At 34.3% G+C, this 17107-nt stretch overlaps 1 protein-coding gene across 3 annotated transcripts in view; it reads left to right on the top strand.

Annotated features, from left to right (window-relative positions):
• Positions 1–17107, top strand: part of LOC125061361 — a 49155-nt gene that overhangs the window by 26690 nt on the left and 5358 nt on the right. For all 3 annotated transcript variants that reach the window (XM_047666761.1, XM_047666760.1, XM_047666762.1), the window contains exons 28-44: positions 455–679; positions 3267–3613; positions 4164–4311; positions 4854–5013; positions 6057–6154; positions 7666–7773; positions 8159–8237; positions 9506–9619; positions 10204–10307; positions 10919–11053; positions 11420–11630; positions 11832–11980; positions 12570–12641; positions 13416–13502; positions 14359–14467; positions 14893–15307; positions 16628–16786. In XM_047666761.1, coding sequence (XP_047522717.1) covers positions 455–679; positions 3267–3613; positions 4164–4311; positions 4854–5013; positions 6057–6154; positions 7666–7773; positions 8159–8237; positions 9506–9619; positions 10204–10307; positions 10919–11053; positions 11420–11630; positions 11832–11980; positions 12570–12641; positions 13416–13502; positions 14359–14467; positions 14893–15307; positions 16628–16786 — 2720 coding nt within the window. The remainder of the gene's footprint in view (positions 1–454; positions 680–3266; positions 3614–4163; positions 4312–4853; positions 5014–6056; positions 6155–7665; positions 7774–8158; positions 8238–9505; positions 9620–10203; positions 10308–10918; positions 11054–11419; positions 11631–11831; positions 11981–12569; positions 12642–13415; positions 13503–14358; positions 14468–14892; positions 15308–16627; positions 16787–17107) is intronic.

Below are 17107 nucleotides of genomic sequence, written 5' to 3'. Positions count from 1 at the left end.
GTACCCAATAGTAAAACGTTTCGTTACCTCCTAGTGACTCTTTATACCTAAAAGTTACCATTATGTGGTGTAAAGTAATCAAATTATAGTCGCAATTTCAATTTATTGCTAATTATTTGTCTGTTATTATTTGACAGTTACAAATCACAATTCTAACAGATGGCGCCGCGCTGTGTTGAAAGTACCAACGTTTCACATAAGATACTATTTAACATCTGTAACAAAAACCTTAGCCACAGCAACGCTTGGCCGAGTCTACTAGTGTTTTATATAGAGAGGTGTAGCGTCACCTACAATTTACAAACGCTACTATGACGTCATACGGTGAAACGCGCTATCAAACTTAATGCGATCGCTAAGGATATATTACTTCTCGATCTGTGGATCCTCCCTTTTAGTCGGAGGTAGAGCAGCTTCCTTCCTCCACAGATGAATGAAAGTGAATTTTTTACAGGAACAACGCACTCCCCTACACCAGAGACAAGCAATTCTTCAACAACAGGAACAAATACACCAACGACAGTTACAACAGTTTCAACAGTTGGAGAAACAGATACAGCTACGCATGCAACAGCAACCGCAAAAGAAACCTGAGCCGATATACGACTTGCCCATACACAACAAACCAACACTGACGCCCCAACAACAACAACAAATACGACACCAACAATTACACCAGGTTTGTCAGTTTTTACCTAGTGTCTGGGTTCTAAAATATAATGAAAAGATTCGGATAGAATATTGTAAATACTTAGTGATTATTTATACCTATTAATTGAATTTTCTCCCGCATTTTAGAAATTCAGATTTTAATAACAACACAATTAAACTGTTTTATTAGGGTATATTTTAAAATAAAAAAAATAAATCAATGGCGCTACAACCTTTTTAGATCCGGGCCTCAGATTTCTGTGTCTGTTTCATGATCATTTGTTAATCTAATAGGCAAGTAGGTGATCAGCCTTCTGTGCCTGACGTAAGCCGTCGACTTTTTGGGTCTAAGGCAAGCAGGTTTCCTCACGATGTTTTCCTTCATCGTTCGAGCGAATGTTAAATGCGCACATAGAAAGGAAATCCATTGGTCCATCAACCTCAGGGATGAGAGTTGCACGCTGATGCCACTAGGCCAACACTGCTCAAGAATATATTTAACATTTAAAAAATCTATAAAAATAAAGCTATACGACGTTTAAGAACCAATAGTGTCTATCTCAGTTTTTTACGTTTTTCACTTTTTAATGTAGGTAGATTTAAAGTTTAATTTGGCTTGGCCTACTAAGGCATCTATCTCAAAATTCACAAAATTGTCGTAGTTATTCGCTGTAGAAATACCATCTAAGTTAAGAGCGCGTTTATTTTTCTGCCAATACTGTTTATCTCTTCTCTATTGCGGCTGCACCTCGCCGCATCTAGCGTCATCTACTTCTGGAAAACTCTTAATTGGGGTGAAAGAAAAATGTATGTCGAAGGACATGTGAACCGTAGGTACTATGACTACTCAGAAAACGAAAGGTGAAGAGTCTTCTCGCCGAGAGGGCACATCAAGTTATTTTTTTCTAAACCAGGGAATGAAGGTAAAATTCAAGTTTGTAAGCAGATGTTTTTGAATACTCTGTCACTGAAGCCTACCACTGTTCAGCTGTGGGTTAAAGACGCTAGTTTCAATGTGGACGCTGAAAATCAGGAGAATATCCAGGTAAATAGACAAAACGCAAAGATTTTAGCCATAAATTACTATTTTAAAAGTGTCCCAAAAATGCCATCACATTATGCTCGTAAGGATACAAGAAAATTGTACTTGGAGCCTGTATACTATATCTGATGTATTTAACGCCTATACACATTGCAATGACAATAATAATATACCTGCTGTATCTAGATACACATTTGATAAAAGTTTTAAATGAAGGTAATATGGATGAGCATATTTATCAAGAGCATATTCTTATTAAAGAAAATAGAGCCAGGGTAGAGAAGGCAAAGGATAAACAGGATGCAGCTAAGGGACATTGCATTTTATTAACGATGGACCTAGAGTCGGTTAAAGTTTGCCCTTACTCCACTGCTAGTGCTTTATACTTTAAAACGAAATTGACATGTCATAATTTTACACTCTTCGATTTGACTTCACGCCATTGCACATGTTACTGGTTCACAGAAGTACCTTCGTGTCATTTGTGATAGACTACTTAGAGCGCCTTTGCTTGCCGAAGAAAATGCCAATAATTATTTATTCCGATGGTTGCACGTACCAAAATCGGAACGTTATAATGGCAAATGCGCTTTTAAACTTAAGTATAAAGCACAAAATCACCATCACCCAAAAGATCCTCGAACGTGGTCACACTCAAATGGAGTGTGATTCGGTTCATAGTGCGATTGAACGGAAGCTCTCAAATCGTGTAACTCATTTGCCATGTTTCGGTAACTAAAGAAGCAAGGGCATCAAATCCCTATGAAGTAATTCAGATTGACCATAGTTGGGTGAAAAATTATGCCGATAGATCTACTTGGCTTTCAGAACTATAAGGGCAGGACGCAAAGCTGGTGACCCTGGAGAGCTATTCTTTACAACCAAGAACACACAATTAAAGTAAAACTAAATTTGGACCAGGATTGGTTTGCCTTGCCACAAAGACCAAAAAGATATAACCCCTATAACTGCCTCGAAGTACCAGCACCTCCAAGAGCTCAAAAAAATTCTACCAAACGAATGTCATAATTTTTATGATACACTGCCCCATTTATAAAGTGTGAAACAACAGATACAGATACCAGTTGTTTTTGTTGTTTGAATCTGTTTGTACTAAATTTAAAGATTCGTTTCAGTTACTTTGAAGATTTTTTTAGTTATTAAAATATCTTAGTTATTATGAATAGTATGGTTATTAAGAAGTCTTTTAACTTATTTAGAACACAATCATTTTATTTTTCGTTGTGAGCATTATAAAAAAATGTGATTTTTCATTGTGTTGTTTTATTTCAAAAACAGCTAACTACTACTTTCAAAAATATTTACACTAATAAAACCAATACCACCTATCTCACGTTAATTCTAACTAGGCCAATCTTAAGCTAATGCTAGGATATCTATCGTATTTCAGCATATTTTTTCTATTTTTACATATACATATAAACATTTCAAGTATCTTTCAAAGTCGAGAAATGTTTTTTTTATTTCCTGAAAAGTTCACTTTATTGAGATAAACACTATTGGACCTTAACCGTCGTATACCTTGTTCTACATATAATCGCCTAACTTCCAGCAACAACAGCAAATGCTCCGTCAACAGCAAGCACAACAAACTCAACAAGCCCAGCAACAGCAAGCACAACAAACTCAACAAGCCCAGCAACAGCAAGCACACCAAACTCAACAAACCCAGCAACAGCAAGCACAACAAACCCAGCAACAGCAAGCACAACTGCAAGCCCAGGCACAACAGATCCAACAGCAACAGTTACAGCAGCAACAGCAAATGCAACAAGCACATCTGTTGCAGCAGCAACATTTGCAGCAGATGCAGCAAAGACAGAGCAGGCCGCAACAACAAGGGATGTCTATCTACAGTAGGGAAACTAGTGTGTATTCATCGACATCTCGATGCTCTAGGTGAGTTGTTTTGGTGTCTCCCCTTTTGTAAAGAAACTGCAGGGTTGTACTTGTGGTTTCATTCGCATTAATTTGGTCGTAGGGTGATCTTTTATAGCCTTTAGTTTCCTTTATAAAAGAACTATTCACTATTTTTTATTGCACACTGTCTGAATTCATAAGAATTGCATTATTTATAATTAGATTTAAATCGTTTATGTTTTAAATTTTTACTTGTTATGTTTATATTATGTTTTGAGTTTAGTTTTCTATTGTATTACTATTAAGTTACTGTAAAAATAGGAAATAAGGAAAAAATAAATAATATTACGAGATTAAAAAAAAACTGATTAAAAAATGTTGTTTCGACAATAACTACCATAAATAAAGCTATTGTCATATTTATTCTGATATTCAGAGTGAAGTAGAATCCAAAAAAATAAATATCGATAAAGCCATTCTAAAGTTTAATTTTTATTAATAATACCACTTAGTTTTATGAGCATAGATGACAAACGAGTTACATTTCGAGTTCTTTTCATTCGTTGTTAAAGATTTCAATAAATTTTAGTGGATCTTGCTGGCGTGGGCGTGGCTGCTCAAATAGAGTTGAGGATCCGCGGGATTTAGACGCATTGCTCCAGTATATTGAAGGACCGGCAAGACACGTTGACAGAGGCAAGAAAAAGGCTAAGAAACAACGGCAGAAAGCGAAAAAGGTAGGTATTTCATACTTCCTTAACCATTTGCTTATTTACCTGCTTTTTAATTATGAACTATTTGTTGGATTTTTTACTTTTACTTACATTTACTTGAACTAATAATGTATGCCATCACACTATCTTATATATAAAATCTAATATATAAAATTCTCGTGTCACAGTTTTCGTTGCCATACTCCTCCGAAACGGCTTGTCCGATTTTGATGAAATTTTTTGTGCTTATCCGGTATCTATGAGAATCGGCCAACATCTATTTTTCATCCCCTTAAATGTTAGGGGTAGTTCACCCCTAAATTTTATTTTTTATTTTTTAGACAAAATTTTTAATTTCTATTTTTTATGATGCAGCATTAAAAAATACATACAACCCCTAATTTTCACCCCTCTACGTTCAACTCTTATTTTTATTATATACTTAGTACGCTCTTTTATTGAACTAAAAAATCGTGATCGATCGAATCGAGATCGTGTGTTCTAACCGATTGATTATTTTAAACGATTATTAAGGTTATATTCAATGGATGCTCTTTCTGTTTTAGACGGAAAGCCGCGTATCGCACGAAGTGTTAAGTTTACGTGAAGAAGTTCGTCGCGCGCAAGAAGCCTGTTGGGAAGCGCAAGGCGCGCACGCAATGAGCGCCGTGTTCGTACGGAACGCACGGGATAGGTTGTATCAGTTGCAACGGGCAAAAAATAAATGTGAGTATACTAATATGTAGAGCAGTGTTGGCTTAGTGGCTTCAGCGTGCTACTCTGATCCTTAAGGTCATAGGTTCCATCCCCGGCTGGGCACCAATGTAGTCTTGTGCGCATTTAACATTCGCTCGGTGAAGGAAAACATCGTGAGGAAACCGACATGTCTTAGACCCAAAAAGGCGACGGCGTGTGTTAGGCACTGGAGACTGATCACCTACTTGCCTATTAGATTGAAAAATGATCATGAAACAGAATCAGAAATGTGAGACCCATACCTAAAGAGGTTGTAGCGCCAATCATTTTTATACTATTATTTAAAAATTACGAATAAAGGTGAGCCTTTAGCTCGTTTATCCGATTTTAAAATCAAAGTTCAATCCGATACATATTCTAAATTGGTTCCCGTAACAAAAAAGCATCAATAAATCATTTATCAAATATCAGACAAGTTAGTTGGAAAGCCGTTGACGTAGCAGGCTTGTAAATAATTACTTCGTGTATCCTAATACTATCTTGGAGTTTAAGAGGAGACTGTTTTTGATCGAAATATAACATAGATATGCTTAACCCGTAAAAATCTTGAAGATATAAATTAAGATTTTTAAGTAGCATTTAGAGTTAAGTGTTTTAGTTATAATAAGGACTCTCTAAAAACAGTTATCCCGAATAAAAAACCTTTCACATAACTCCTAAGTGATTCATAGAAAATTTGACATTCAATCAGTGGCGTACTATACCATCTGGGGCCCTGGGGCAAATTCTTTTGATGGGGCCCTATCTGTAAAATCTTCACGTTGTACTCAGTTTAATTTCAACTAGTGGCCATAGGCCTCCTCTCTTAGGCGAGAGGGAATGGTCTGTAGTCCCCACGCTAGCCCAATGCGTATTGGCGACTTCACATTTATCCATAGAACATAACATCTCTTGTACAGGGGCCTTCTTGGGTCGGGGCGGGGGCCCTACCACCCTATTGTTACGCCACTGCATTCAATCAATACATTTGTCTAAGTATAAATCGTCTTAAGAAAATTGAATAATTTTTTTAGGTAAAAAAGTGAAAATGAACGTCGCACAACAGGCTAAGCTTAAGGTTGCCAATGAAGAATTGACGACTATGACCGGTCTCTTTCATAACAGTGCTAAGGTAACGTATTTCTGAACATAAATGCTGACGAGGAATGCTCATAGCTAAACAAATATTTAAATGGAGCGCGCTCAGACACACATTTAGTAATAAGCTATTTTTGTGGTGTTAGAAACTGACATTAGTATGAACTTATAAATGTGCGTGCGTGCTAATTATGACTCCCGTACGCAAAATCAAATATATTTTTGATATTTTTTGCACTGATAAATTAAATTCAGCGTTCACCATAATTTCATTGATATCGCACACAAGATAAGGGATATTTCTGATCAGGCGTTCAAGTATTATGTAACAAATTTGGGGAGGTGGGGTCTTTTTGTAAAACGTTACGATGCGGGGCGGGGATTGAATTACGCGTTATTGTTAATATTATTTTCGACTTTCCAGTACTTTACACCACATAATGGTAACTTTTAGGTATAAAGAGTCATTAAGTGGTCACGAAAAATGTTACTATACTTGGGTACAGAAAAACGCTACGGCGCCATACATGGGGGGGTGGTCAATAATCTCCAAAAATTGCGTGACGTAATACTTGAACACTCCCTCAGTAGACCAGTGCCGATAATTTTTGAAACCAAAAAAAATTACAGTAGGATTAAACCCATTAGAAAAGCAGGGGAATATGATCAAAATGAAAGGAAAAATAAATTACGGTCGATCTGAGGTCGGGAAGGGGGAAGGGGGGGAGTTTTAAGGGTAAAAAACGGTTTATCTCGATTTCCGGCAAAACTAAAAGTCCTATCGAAGAAAACTAAATGGCAAAGTTGTAGGCAATAAAAAGATCTACAACTGTATTTGCAGATTTTTCACATAACCTCAAAATTTAGGTGAAAAATTCAAAAAACCAACTTTCTGGTTTTTTATTTCTATCTTTTACAAAAATTTATTTTTTTAAACGAAATTTGGTGAAAACTTACCTTATTATGTCCCAAATATACTGTAATTTATTTGATTAAAAATATTTATTTTTTCACCTTATTTTGAATTAATATCGAAAAAACACCCTAATTTTCAATCGAAAATTCTGACGTCAAAATTTCACTTTTTTTTAAAAGTTGATGTGCTTTCAGTGCGTTGAAATCTCTACTTTCCTATGGTAAAAAAATATATATATATATTACAATAGTAAATCTTCTCGGAAAATGCAAAAAATCGTATGCTGTAACGCCCAGACCCGTCATCCCCTTCCCTACTTCTCTTTTAACTTTCTTCGATAGGTTTTTTAGTTTTGCCGGAAATCGAGATTAACCGTTTTTTATCCTTAAAACTCCCCCCCCCCCCTACCCTTCCCGACCTCAGATCGACCGTAATTTATTTTTCCTTTCATTTTGATCATATTCCCCTCCTTTTCTAATGGGTTTCATCCTACTGTAATTTTTTTCACTTTTTATTTATTTTAAAGGCTATCTGCACTGGTCTACAGCCCGTAGTAGCATTTGTTGGATAATTACTATTATACATTAGTTTGTGCCTTAATACTTTACTAAATAGTTTTAAAATTTCAGGAGTTGGAATCAGTAATGAACCACTACTTTGAACTCGGATCGAGTCTGGAGCAAGCGGAGAGACAACTCTCGGATGCGAGGGCCTTGCAGGGATTCAAAGATGTCGAGGTCATTATTTACTATTGCCATTGATATACAAAAAACCCAAAATGCACAGTCTCGAATAAAAGTAACGCTCGAAAGTGTCCCGAAACACTATTTCTGTTCCTTTATAACAGTATATGTTACAAGCATATATTATTGCAAAATCAACCTTACGCGAATTGCTTAAAGTTGTTATTACAACGCAGTGTATACGTACTTAAAGACATTCCATTTTTCAGACGTTGAGTGTGCACCTTGGGTTTTTTGTATATCAATGACTATTGCACTTAATGAGCTGATAAACCATAAATTTTGTAAAAACCTATTAAAATCGAAATATCATCGAAAATATGTCTTCAACAGTCTCTCGGTCACTTGTTTATTTCACACCCAAATATATTGTTTTCAGCAAAACCATTTGATAGTGAAAATGAAGATGGAAGAAGTTCGGAAGTTTCTTAAAGAATTTATGGATAAGCAACTTATAAGTGAGTGGAATTTTTGTTGTATTATACATAAATGAAAGAGATGTGTCGGTTTAGTGACTTGAGCGTGTGACTCTCACACTTGTGGTCGTAGGTTCAGTCCCCGGCTGTTCACCATTGAAGTTTTTTGTGTGTGCATTTAACACTCGCTCGTATGGTGAAGGAAAACAGTGTGGTAACCGATAACCTATGACCGCGGCATCTGTCAGGCACCGAATAATTTTAATTATAAATAAATGTTAAAAATATTTACCCCTTTTAAACGTCTCAATATAATAATTGTTTATTTAACTAGAGAAGCTTCATTGTCCTATTTACAATATTGTCCTTTATTAAGTTTTTTTTAAAGAAAACTTAGTTGTGATATAGATTCCCATTCTTTGGACTGATGGAATTATTATAATAAATATATAAAGCCTTTATTTACTAAATTCTAAGAAATTGGTAAGAAAAAATGTTTCTTTTTGTAGCAACCAGTTTTATAGTCTGTTTGTCTTAACATAGGCCTCCCTTATTTTAGCACATTCTGCTCCATGTCTTCCGCAGACCTACCCATCTTTTTACTTCATGTCCTCTCTTCCTTTAGGCTTCTCTTAGAAAGTATTCTAATGCATTTTTTGTCCGTTTCTCTTTTTTCTTTCTTATAGTCGTATTTTTAATTAGACGAAGCCAACTGACAGTAGCTAATGTCACTTTGTAAAATAATGTTGCCGTATTTAAAGTAATAGTGATGCGTTCAGTTCTTGTTCAATCAGATGAATGAACAATGAGTGTGAATAGTTAATCATTTCAATCAATAAAATAATATTATTTCTATTTCAAAATTGTATAAAAGTGCTCTGATATTAGTTAGGTACTAGTACTATGTAACTAGTACAATCAGTTTTTTGACGTCTTATTACAAAGCGCGGCGCGGCGACTAGTGCCATCACCGATCATTAATTCAGGGGTTTTTACTTTGTCACAACACTATTTTTATTTCTTTAAAAACTGACAACACCGTAAATGTCAGTTGACTTCGTCTAATTAAAAATACGACTCTATATGTTCCCGTTCCAGTCCAGTCCAATCTAATTTTCTTGAACTGTTTTAGAACATAATTTACTTCAGTCTTTTTCCGTATTTTTGTAGTAGTCCACCGACATATCCAGCTATTTTTATGTTTTTCATACTTCTTTCCATGTTTGGTTGGCAAGCATTTATCATAAAGATACCCAACCCATACCATTCGCGTCGCGATAAATTTGTTTTAGCAAGGTATTTGTTTCCAGGTATAGGCCTGGTCCCAAAATCCCTGGAGCCAGGACAGAATATGGCGCGAGTCATAAGAGTGGAGAATGGGGCGAACATACAGCAAGAGGTCATGGATGATCACCAGGCTAAAGGTATAACTGCTTCATTATTATACAGTACTTTTTAATCCTCCTAATGAAAGAGGTTAATAATTTTTACCAGAAACTTGTACATATGATATTTTATTTAAATGAGTAAAAAATTTAAATTAAACTCAGTTTTTTTTAACGAGTTTTCTTTTTATGTCTACCTTCCAAAAACATAGTAAACATCTGCATAACCTTACATCATGTAAATATACTTCGTTTTAACTATTGACCCCCTCCCCCATGTAACGTAACCCGCCGTAACGTTTTTCTGTACCCAATAGTAAAACGTTTCGTGACCCCCCAAGTACCTCTTTATACCTAAAAGTTACCATTATGTAGTGTAATGTACTGGAAAGTCGAATAATATTAAAAATAACGCGTAATTCAATCCCCGCCCCGCATCGTAACGTTTTACAAAACGACCCCCCCCCCCCCTCCAAATTAGTTACGTAATAGTTGAACGCTCCCTATATACTTATCTTATAATATAAGTTCAATAACGTTTTTAATAGTTAATAAAAATCGTCTACCACCACAAAGCGTTGTAATAAATGTAATGTAATTAATAATTGCATTTGATGTTTCAGTCATGGAATTACTAGAAGAAGCGCAGCAAGCAAAGAAACAAGCTGATAAGAAGCAAAGTTGGGAGCAAGCTATTGCTCATATCAATCAATTAGCTAAGGGAAAGGTAATGAATTTCTATATGCGGAATAAAAAATGATTTACAGTGTAAACTCTATGTAACGACACTCAAGAGACTGTTCATATTTTGACGTTACAAGGAGTTACCGTTAAATGGAAAGTAAAATCTGTATTAGAAAAATAAAGTTTATTTCAGACTAGTGTTAGTAATTATATAAAAACAATTCGTATTTGAACGTTATTCCGTTGAATGTTATTTTTGTAGTATACCAGTAGTTAGGTTGTATTTTTTAACCTATTAATTCAAATCTAGCAATATTGAGGCCTAATTTGTTAAAAAAAACAACAGATTTCTTGAAAAGGTCAGTACGTATGATGAGTACCGACAGTCGAGTTTATTTCTTATTATAAAACAACGTACACAGCTCCGCAGTTTTAACTAATTTCGGCAACTTAAACAGTATTTTTTATTATTTAGTTGTTGTTTTCGTTATGGAGAGTGGGTGTAATGCTATGTAGAGTGTATCATTGTATGGAAGTAAAGCTAAACCAACCAAAGCAGAGTGATTTCGATGCTTTAGGGGGATTGTTGTTAACTTGAAATTTAATTTGTTATAAGAAACCGTCTTAAGTACTAAGAATGTAATTTGTTAACAGAAAAAACAGAAAGAAGCTCAGGCTCAGGCAAAGAAAGCCGAGGAAAAGAAACAAAAAAAACAACAAAAGGAAGAGATCAGAGAAGAAACTCCACCTCTATCCAAAAAGCAGCGGAAAGTGTTAGCAAAACAACAAGTTTGTATATTTTCTTAATTATGTATTTGTATTATTTGATATATACTTCTTGTCACACAATCAGGCATTTCTTTGAAACGTCTACGAATTAACAAAATTTAACGATATTTTTAGAAAACCTAGTATTTTTAATTTAATAAATATCAGCAGCATTTGATATTTGTTATTATTTACCAAAAGATATTATATAGAATATACCAAATATTTTAAATCTTGTAAGAATTTATTGCTACTTTAATTACTAGATAATATAGTAGTTGTAAATAGTTAATGCTCTTTTATCCGTCCCTGGAGTATATGTAACAGGATTAAAATCAAAATGTTGCTTTAATTTTTATTACTAATTCAATGTGATTGTCATAACAGGCAGAAGAAGAAGAAAGAAAGAGACAGCAAGAACTTCTTCAACAGCAAGAGGCAAAGAAGAAGGCAGAGAAAAAGGAGCAGCAGAAACAAGAAACGAAAGACAAAAAGGATAAGAAAACCGAGAAGAAAGAAGAAAAAAAGAAAAAAGAAGAGAAGAAGGAAGTAAAGAAATTGGAAAAGGAGAAAAAGGAAACTAAACAGGAAAAAATAGGTTGGGATGATTGTTTTAAGTGTAGTTTTACAAACTTTTTTTTATATAAAATAGCTTGTACCAAATACCGTAGTAGTAATATTATGTGGTTAACTTATAATAAAATAAATAATTTAAGCTTATTAATAAAGCTAGTAATTATTATTTCTTTAGACTATTTATTTAATTTTAAATATTCTTAATAGTTATCATGGTTTTCAGCACCAACAACAAAGCCAAAGCCCCAACAACAACAACAACATCAACAACAAACACCCCAGAACACCAAGAAAGAGAAGAAGAAAGAACAGATCCAGAAAGTCATCAACATAACTCCTGATACTACTATAGAAGTCGTTAATAATAAAAAGGTTGGCCTTTTTTTATATTTAAGTAATAAACAAGTATTATATCATTAACGTTATGTAGAGGAGGTTTGACTTAAGTTAACATATCCAGACTAAAGGTTTTGACTACCGGAGAAAAAAATACTGTTTTATAATATATATATATATAAATAATTACGATTTACTGGATATTATCATATAATCGATAAGATTTAAAAAATGTTAAGTAATTAAAACAAAACTAAGAATACCTTAAAGCCAGAATATATTGTTTTGTTCTTAGGAGTGTAATAAAGGTTATTATTTAGTCATTTTTCGTCAGCAAACAAATCTTTATATATATATAATTATTCTGTGAGTGTGTCACTGAAATTCTCTCAAACGACTGGACCGATTTTGATGAAATTTTTTGTGTGTGTTCAAGGGGATCTGGGAATGGTTTAGATTCACAATTCAGCCCGCCAGATGGCGGTGCAGTCGGTACTTTCATACTTTGCTTTACTAATTGCTTGAAATATCATGCAGGACAACGTCTGTCGGGTCCACTAGTATCATATATATTTGGTTAGATTTCAATAATTCCAGTGTATAATCTACAATTGTTTATTTTCAGCCTGCTAGTACAAATGAAAGTGAAAAGCCATCGTCTTGTAGCATTATGGAGCAGCTCAGCAGCGGTGTTCAGGTATGTCTTCAATCGAAAACTTTCAAAAGTTTCAGTCTTTTGAATATCAAAACTAAAAAAAGATAAAAATCCTGATTTTCATATTTTAATATAGAATTCTATATTCAGAAAACGTTTGCTTTAGTTTTAATTAAAGCACTCTTGTCTCTTTCCGTAAAATTGTATCGATACCATCATTAGGAGACATTTACACGTTAAAATGGTGAAATTGAACTGTATGGTTAAATGGTACTTATTCTTGAAGGATTTTTAATGATTAAAAAAAATTTAACAACATAATAATGTTACCTCATTATTCATAAAAAGTAAAGAGTATTTGATAGTTTGACTAAGGGAGCGTTCAAGTATTACGTAACGCAATTTTTGGAGATTATTGACCCCCCATTTAACGCGCCGTAACGTTTTTCTGTACCCAAGTATAGTAAAACGTTTCGTGACCACCTAGTGACTCTTTATACATAAAAGTTACCATTATGTGGTGTAAAGTACTGGAAAGTCGAAAATAATATTAACAAAGTTGTAATAAAGGACCCCCCCCCCCAAATTCTTTACGCAATACTTGAACGCTCCGTAAAGCACTGTTTTGTCTCTTTCTGATAAATTGTATTGACGCTGTGATGAAAAGAGACAGATAAATAATTTAGTTACCTGTAATGAATAATTACATAAACGGTAACTTTAAATTACTTATTAATGAATACATATTTTTTTATGTATAGGTTCTTAAACAACATACAAAGAACAGGCAAACATTAAATTCTTTTTTGATTACAGGTAGCCGATCTTCGTCTCCCTCCCGGAATAACCTTGACTAGAGTACATCCAAATGAGAAGAGAGAGACCCCGCCCATTAAGTCCGTCGTAAGTATTTTATAAACAGACCTGATCTTGTCCTATTAAATAGATGTTGGCAAATTTTTGTTTTGTACTTTTTGCCCTTTGTCTATATGTAATTCAGACGCACGCTTGGAGTATATGTGTCGCAGTAAAGTAGTTAAATCAGAGTGCTAACTGAATCTCTAGACAGTTAATTAAATATCGATATTCAATCATGTCGCTAGAGTTTTTATTTAAATAAAGCAGCATCGAAAACGTTTAACTATCTGTCTGACCGAAAGCCAGCGTGTTGATTATGTAAAACAAGATGGCGGTCAAGACAACAGCTGATTACTTTTAGAGTCTTTTTGGCAAACGTTGGTTTGTTGTGACACTAGTTTTTTGGTTTCAAATTGTGGTCTTTGGTGAAATTGTAAACATGTTGTTTACAATTTGCGAACTGAAAACTAAAAATTTAATGATTATGTAAAACGAAAGATAAAGTTATATATGTCGCAGAATCGAAGAGATTGTTATCAATCTCTGTGGTTATCACCCTCCGTCACGGTGATTTTAAAGTAAGTCAGTGCGCGCATCCGACGCAGGCGCCGATCAGACGCCAATTGAAACTCAACAAACAAATGCAACTGTATCTGTCTATGATTTTTTTTTAAATTTATTTATTAGCCGGATACAAAGTCCATTGGCAATCTGTCTATGATATTGCATGGTGTTGCCATTCTAAAGAATTAGAAGACATTTTGATCCCATTTTACATTATATCCGAGTTAAACTTTCTACCCTTTCATTTATGTAACACTAAATTTTGTCTATGTTGTCTGCAGTTTTACCAAATAATAAACGTTTAATATTTACGTTAATTACAATTATTTCTCTTCAGCCCCTATGGAAATGTAACCAGCTCCCGGCCACACCCACCCCTGTCGCGCGACCACCGCCTGTTATTAATGCTGAACCATCTTTAATGATGTTCTCTACAGCACAGCCAGGTATGTTCTATCTAATCTATTGTAATTAACTTTTATAATTAGTACATTATTTCTCTACAGTACTTATTTATGGATATATCACATTTTAGATCTTATTAAATTTGTTTTCAACTTTTTTTTTTCGAAGAAATACACTTTTTAGTCTATGCTACAGTGTACAAGTGTATCAGAGTATATTCAGACCTATCTATACTCTGATTTTACATTCCGTAGAATTGAAAATTGTGCCCGGCTAAAAAGGTTTGTAATCTCTGACATGTCTAAAAATGATAGCTGTCAGATTTCTACGGAATTAAAAATCAGATTAAATACCCAATAGGTTTTTTTAAATATTTAGATATGTAGTCCATAAAACAATTTATATTGTTATAATTAATTAAACTATCGTAACATTTTATGCATTCTATTTCACAATTCCATTTCAGAACCGCCAAAAACAATAATAATCCCCGAGCAGCCGAAATCCAAAAAGGCCAAGAAAAAAGCTAAGAAAGCCGCAGAGGAGACCAAAGAGCCCAAAATGGTTACGCTCCGCAACCCAATGTTCCATCCGAACTTGCCCCCTGTCCAAATAACTGCCCCTCCAAAGAATGACATCCGCATTCCGGACCCCATCCCGATGCCCCCCACTCCTTGCCAAGCGACAATCACCCCTACGTCTAACGGAATGTATACTATTCGGAACCCGTTAATGTCCATGATGCACCAGCAGAGCATGATGACGCCACCCACCAACCAAAATTATGCACCGTTTCCGACGTATGTGGTGGACAATCAGAAAGAGGAATTCCCCAGTCGGCTGATCAATTTGGCCTCTTTCACGCAGAAGAATGATGATGGGTATGTGTTTTACTGGGTCTTATTGCTATTTGATTAATATGGCGCAAATGGTTTTGAAAAAAAAATAAGACGCAGGTGCTTTGTGATAAATGTTCTGACTCATCTAGAAATGTGAGGATAAATTATTTAACTTTGATTGTTAATTTGGAAACATCTAAGTTTAGACGAAGATAAAAAGTTACACGCGTAACTCGCTCACAATTAATTAAATAATGATTTTTTATAATAAATGAACTAGAACATTCCAATTGTTCGGAGATATTTTAGTCAAATTAACCATAATTATATCAGATAGTAACAAATTTTAAATGTTATGCCCTATACATAAGTACAATGAATTGTATTTATTACGACCTTATAGCGACCATTTAGGTATCGACGTTAAATCGAAATCCCTTGAATTTAAACAATACTTTAGAGTTGAGTACAATATTCATATGGCTACATGGGATGCCAAATTCAAATAATTTGTAACAAATTCCTATAAACCCCAAGCAGATATTGCAGTGTCGGCCGCCAAAGACACCTTTCTAATCTTTTGTATTCAATCACAGACGGTCAGCAAATGTTTAGACCTTTTATTAACAGATATTGGCTAACGCCCGAACCCAATAACCTATCTAAATCTATAATCCACCATCTGAGATAGTAATCTTAATCCAAATGTTGTAACAACTGTACCAATAACCAATCGACGGATTGTAATAGCCATCTGTCGATACAAGCTATCCATGGGAGGTCGTAACGGTGTTTGTGGATAGACCTTTGATTGAAAATGACAGTTGACGAATGCTCAATTTCAACAGTTAATTATTTTAACAGATTTTAACTTAAATTAGTTTTTTTTTAATACTAAAAAGAGTTGTTTGTTTTGTTTTAAACATACAAATGTATATTTTAATGTTATTTGTACGGTGTTATTTACTTTATTTGGTTTACATTGATTATCAAATATGAGTGAAAACTTGGTAAAATGGAACGACAAAGAGCATTTTATCCGTCGCCAAAAATAGTTTGTCTTCATAGGGTTTGGTTATTGGGATGCAGGTAGGAGATCGATCGACTGCCACGGCCTGATCTCAGATTGTTATCAATCCGAGACTGTGGATTGATTATTGGGTTTGGGCGTAAGTAGATAGTTAAGCGTGTAAGCGTTATACGTTTCGGAGTTAAATGTAATGTTCGGTAACAAAGTGATACTCAGAATATGTATTTGTTCACCATTTGCCTGGAACTATGAAATTAGAAGGATCCCTTCATCGTGTTTATACCCACTGTTTATCCAAATCTTATATTTAAATAAAAAAATTGTTATTGCAGATATTCCCTGTTTCAAACGAATGAAGATACGCAACAGAAAAGTTTTTTAGCTCCCGATTTCTATGAGCCAAAAGTATCTCCGAATCCGATCGGTACCAGACCTAACGATTCGTTATTTGCTAATCCGATACCGGAACCCATTGGGACGCCTTTGAAACGGTAAGTTATATTTCTAAAGAATTTCCGTTAATGTTTGTTAAGCGTCTGCTATATTACTTAAAAAAATAAAGTAAGATTGGATAATTATTTTGAATACTATATAATATATTTTTCTTTAAAATGACAGTTAACGTGCATGTTAACACATTTAATTCACTTAATTACCTTTTCTTTGCCTGTACTTGTTAAAATATTTTTGGTATATATTGTAACAGTTTTCACCTTTTTTATAATTACAGTTATGATTGATTGAGTTATTAAGTCGTAAAATACCTTTTAAGATAAATAGCTTTCTTTAGGTTAAATGTTCAACTTTTAAAC

Source organism: Pieris napi, chromosome 23, assembly GCF_905475465.1.
Source record: "Pieris napi chromosome 23, ilPieNapi1.2, whole genome shotgun sequence".
NCBI classification, from domain to species: Eukaryota; Metazoa; Arthropoda; class Insecta; order Lepidoptera; family Pieridae; genus Pieris; species Pieris napi.
This window is presented reverse-complemented; position numbering and strand designations above follow the sequence as displayed.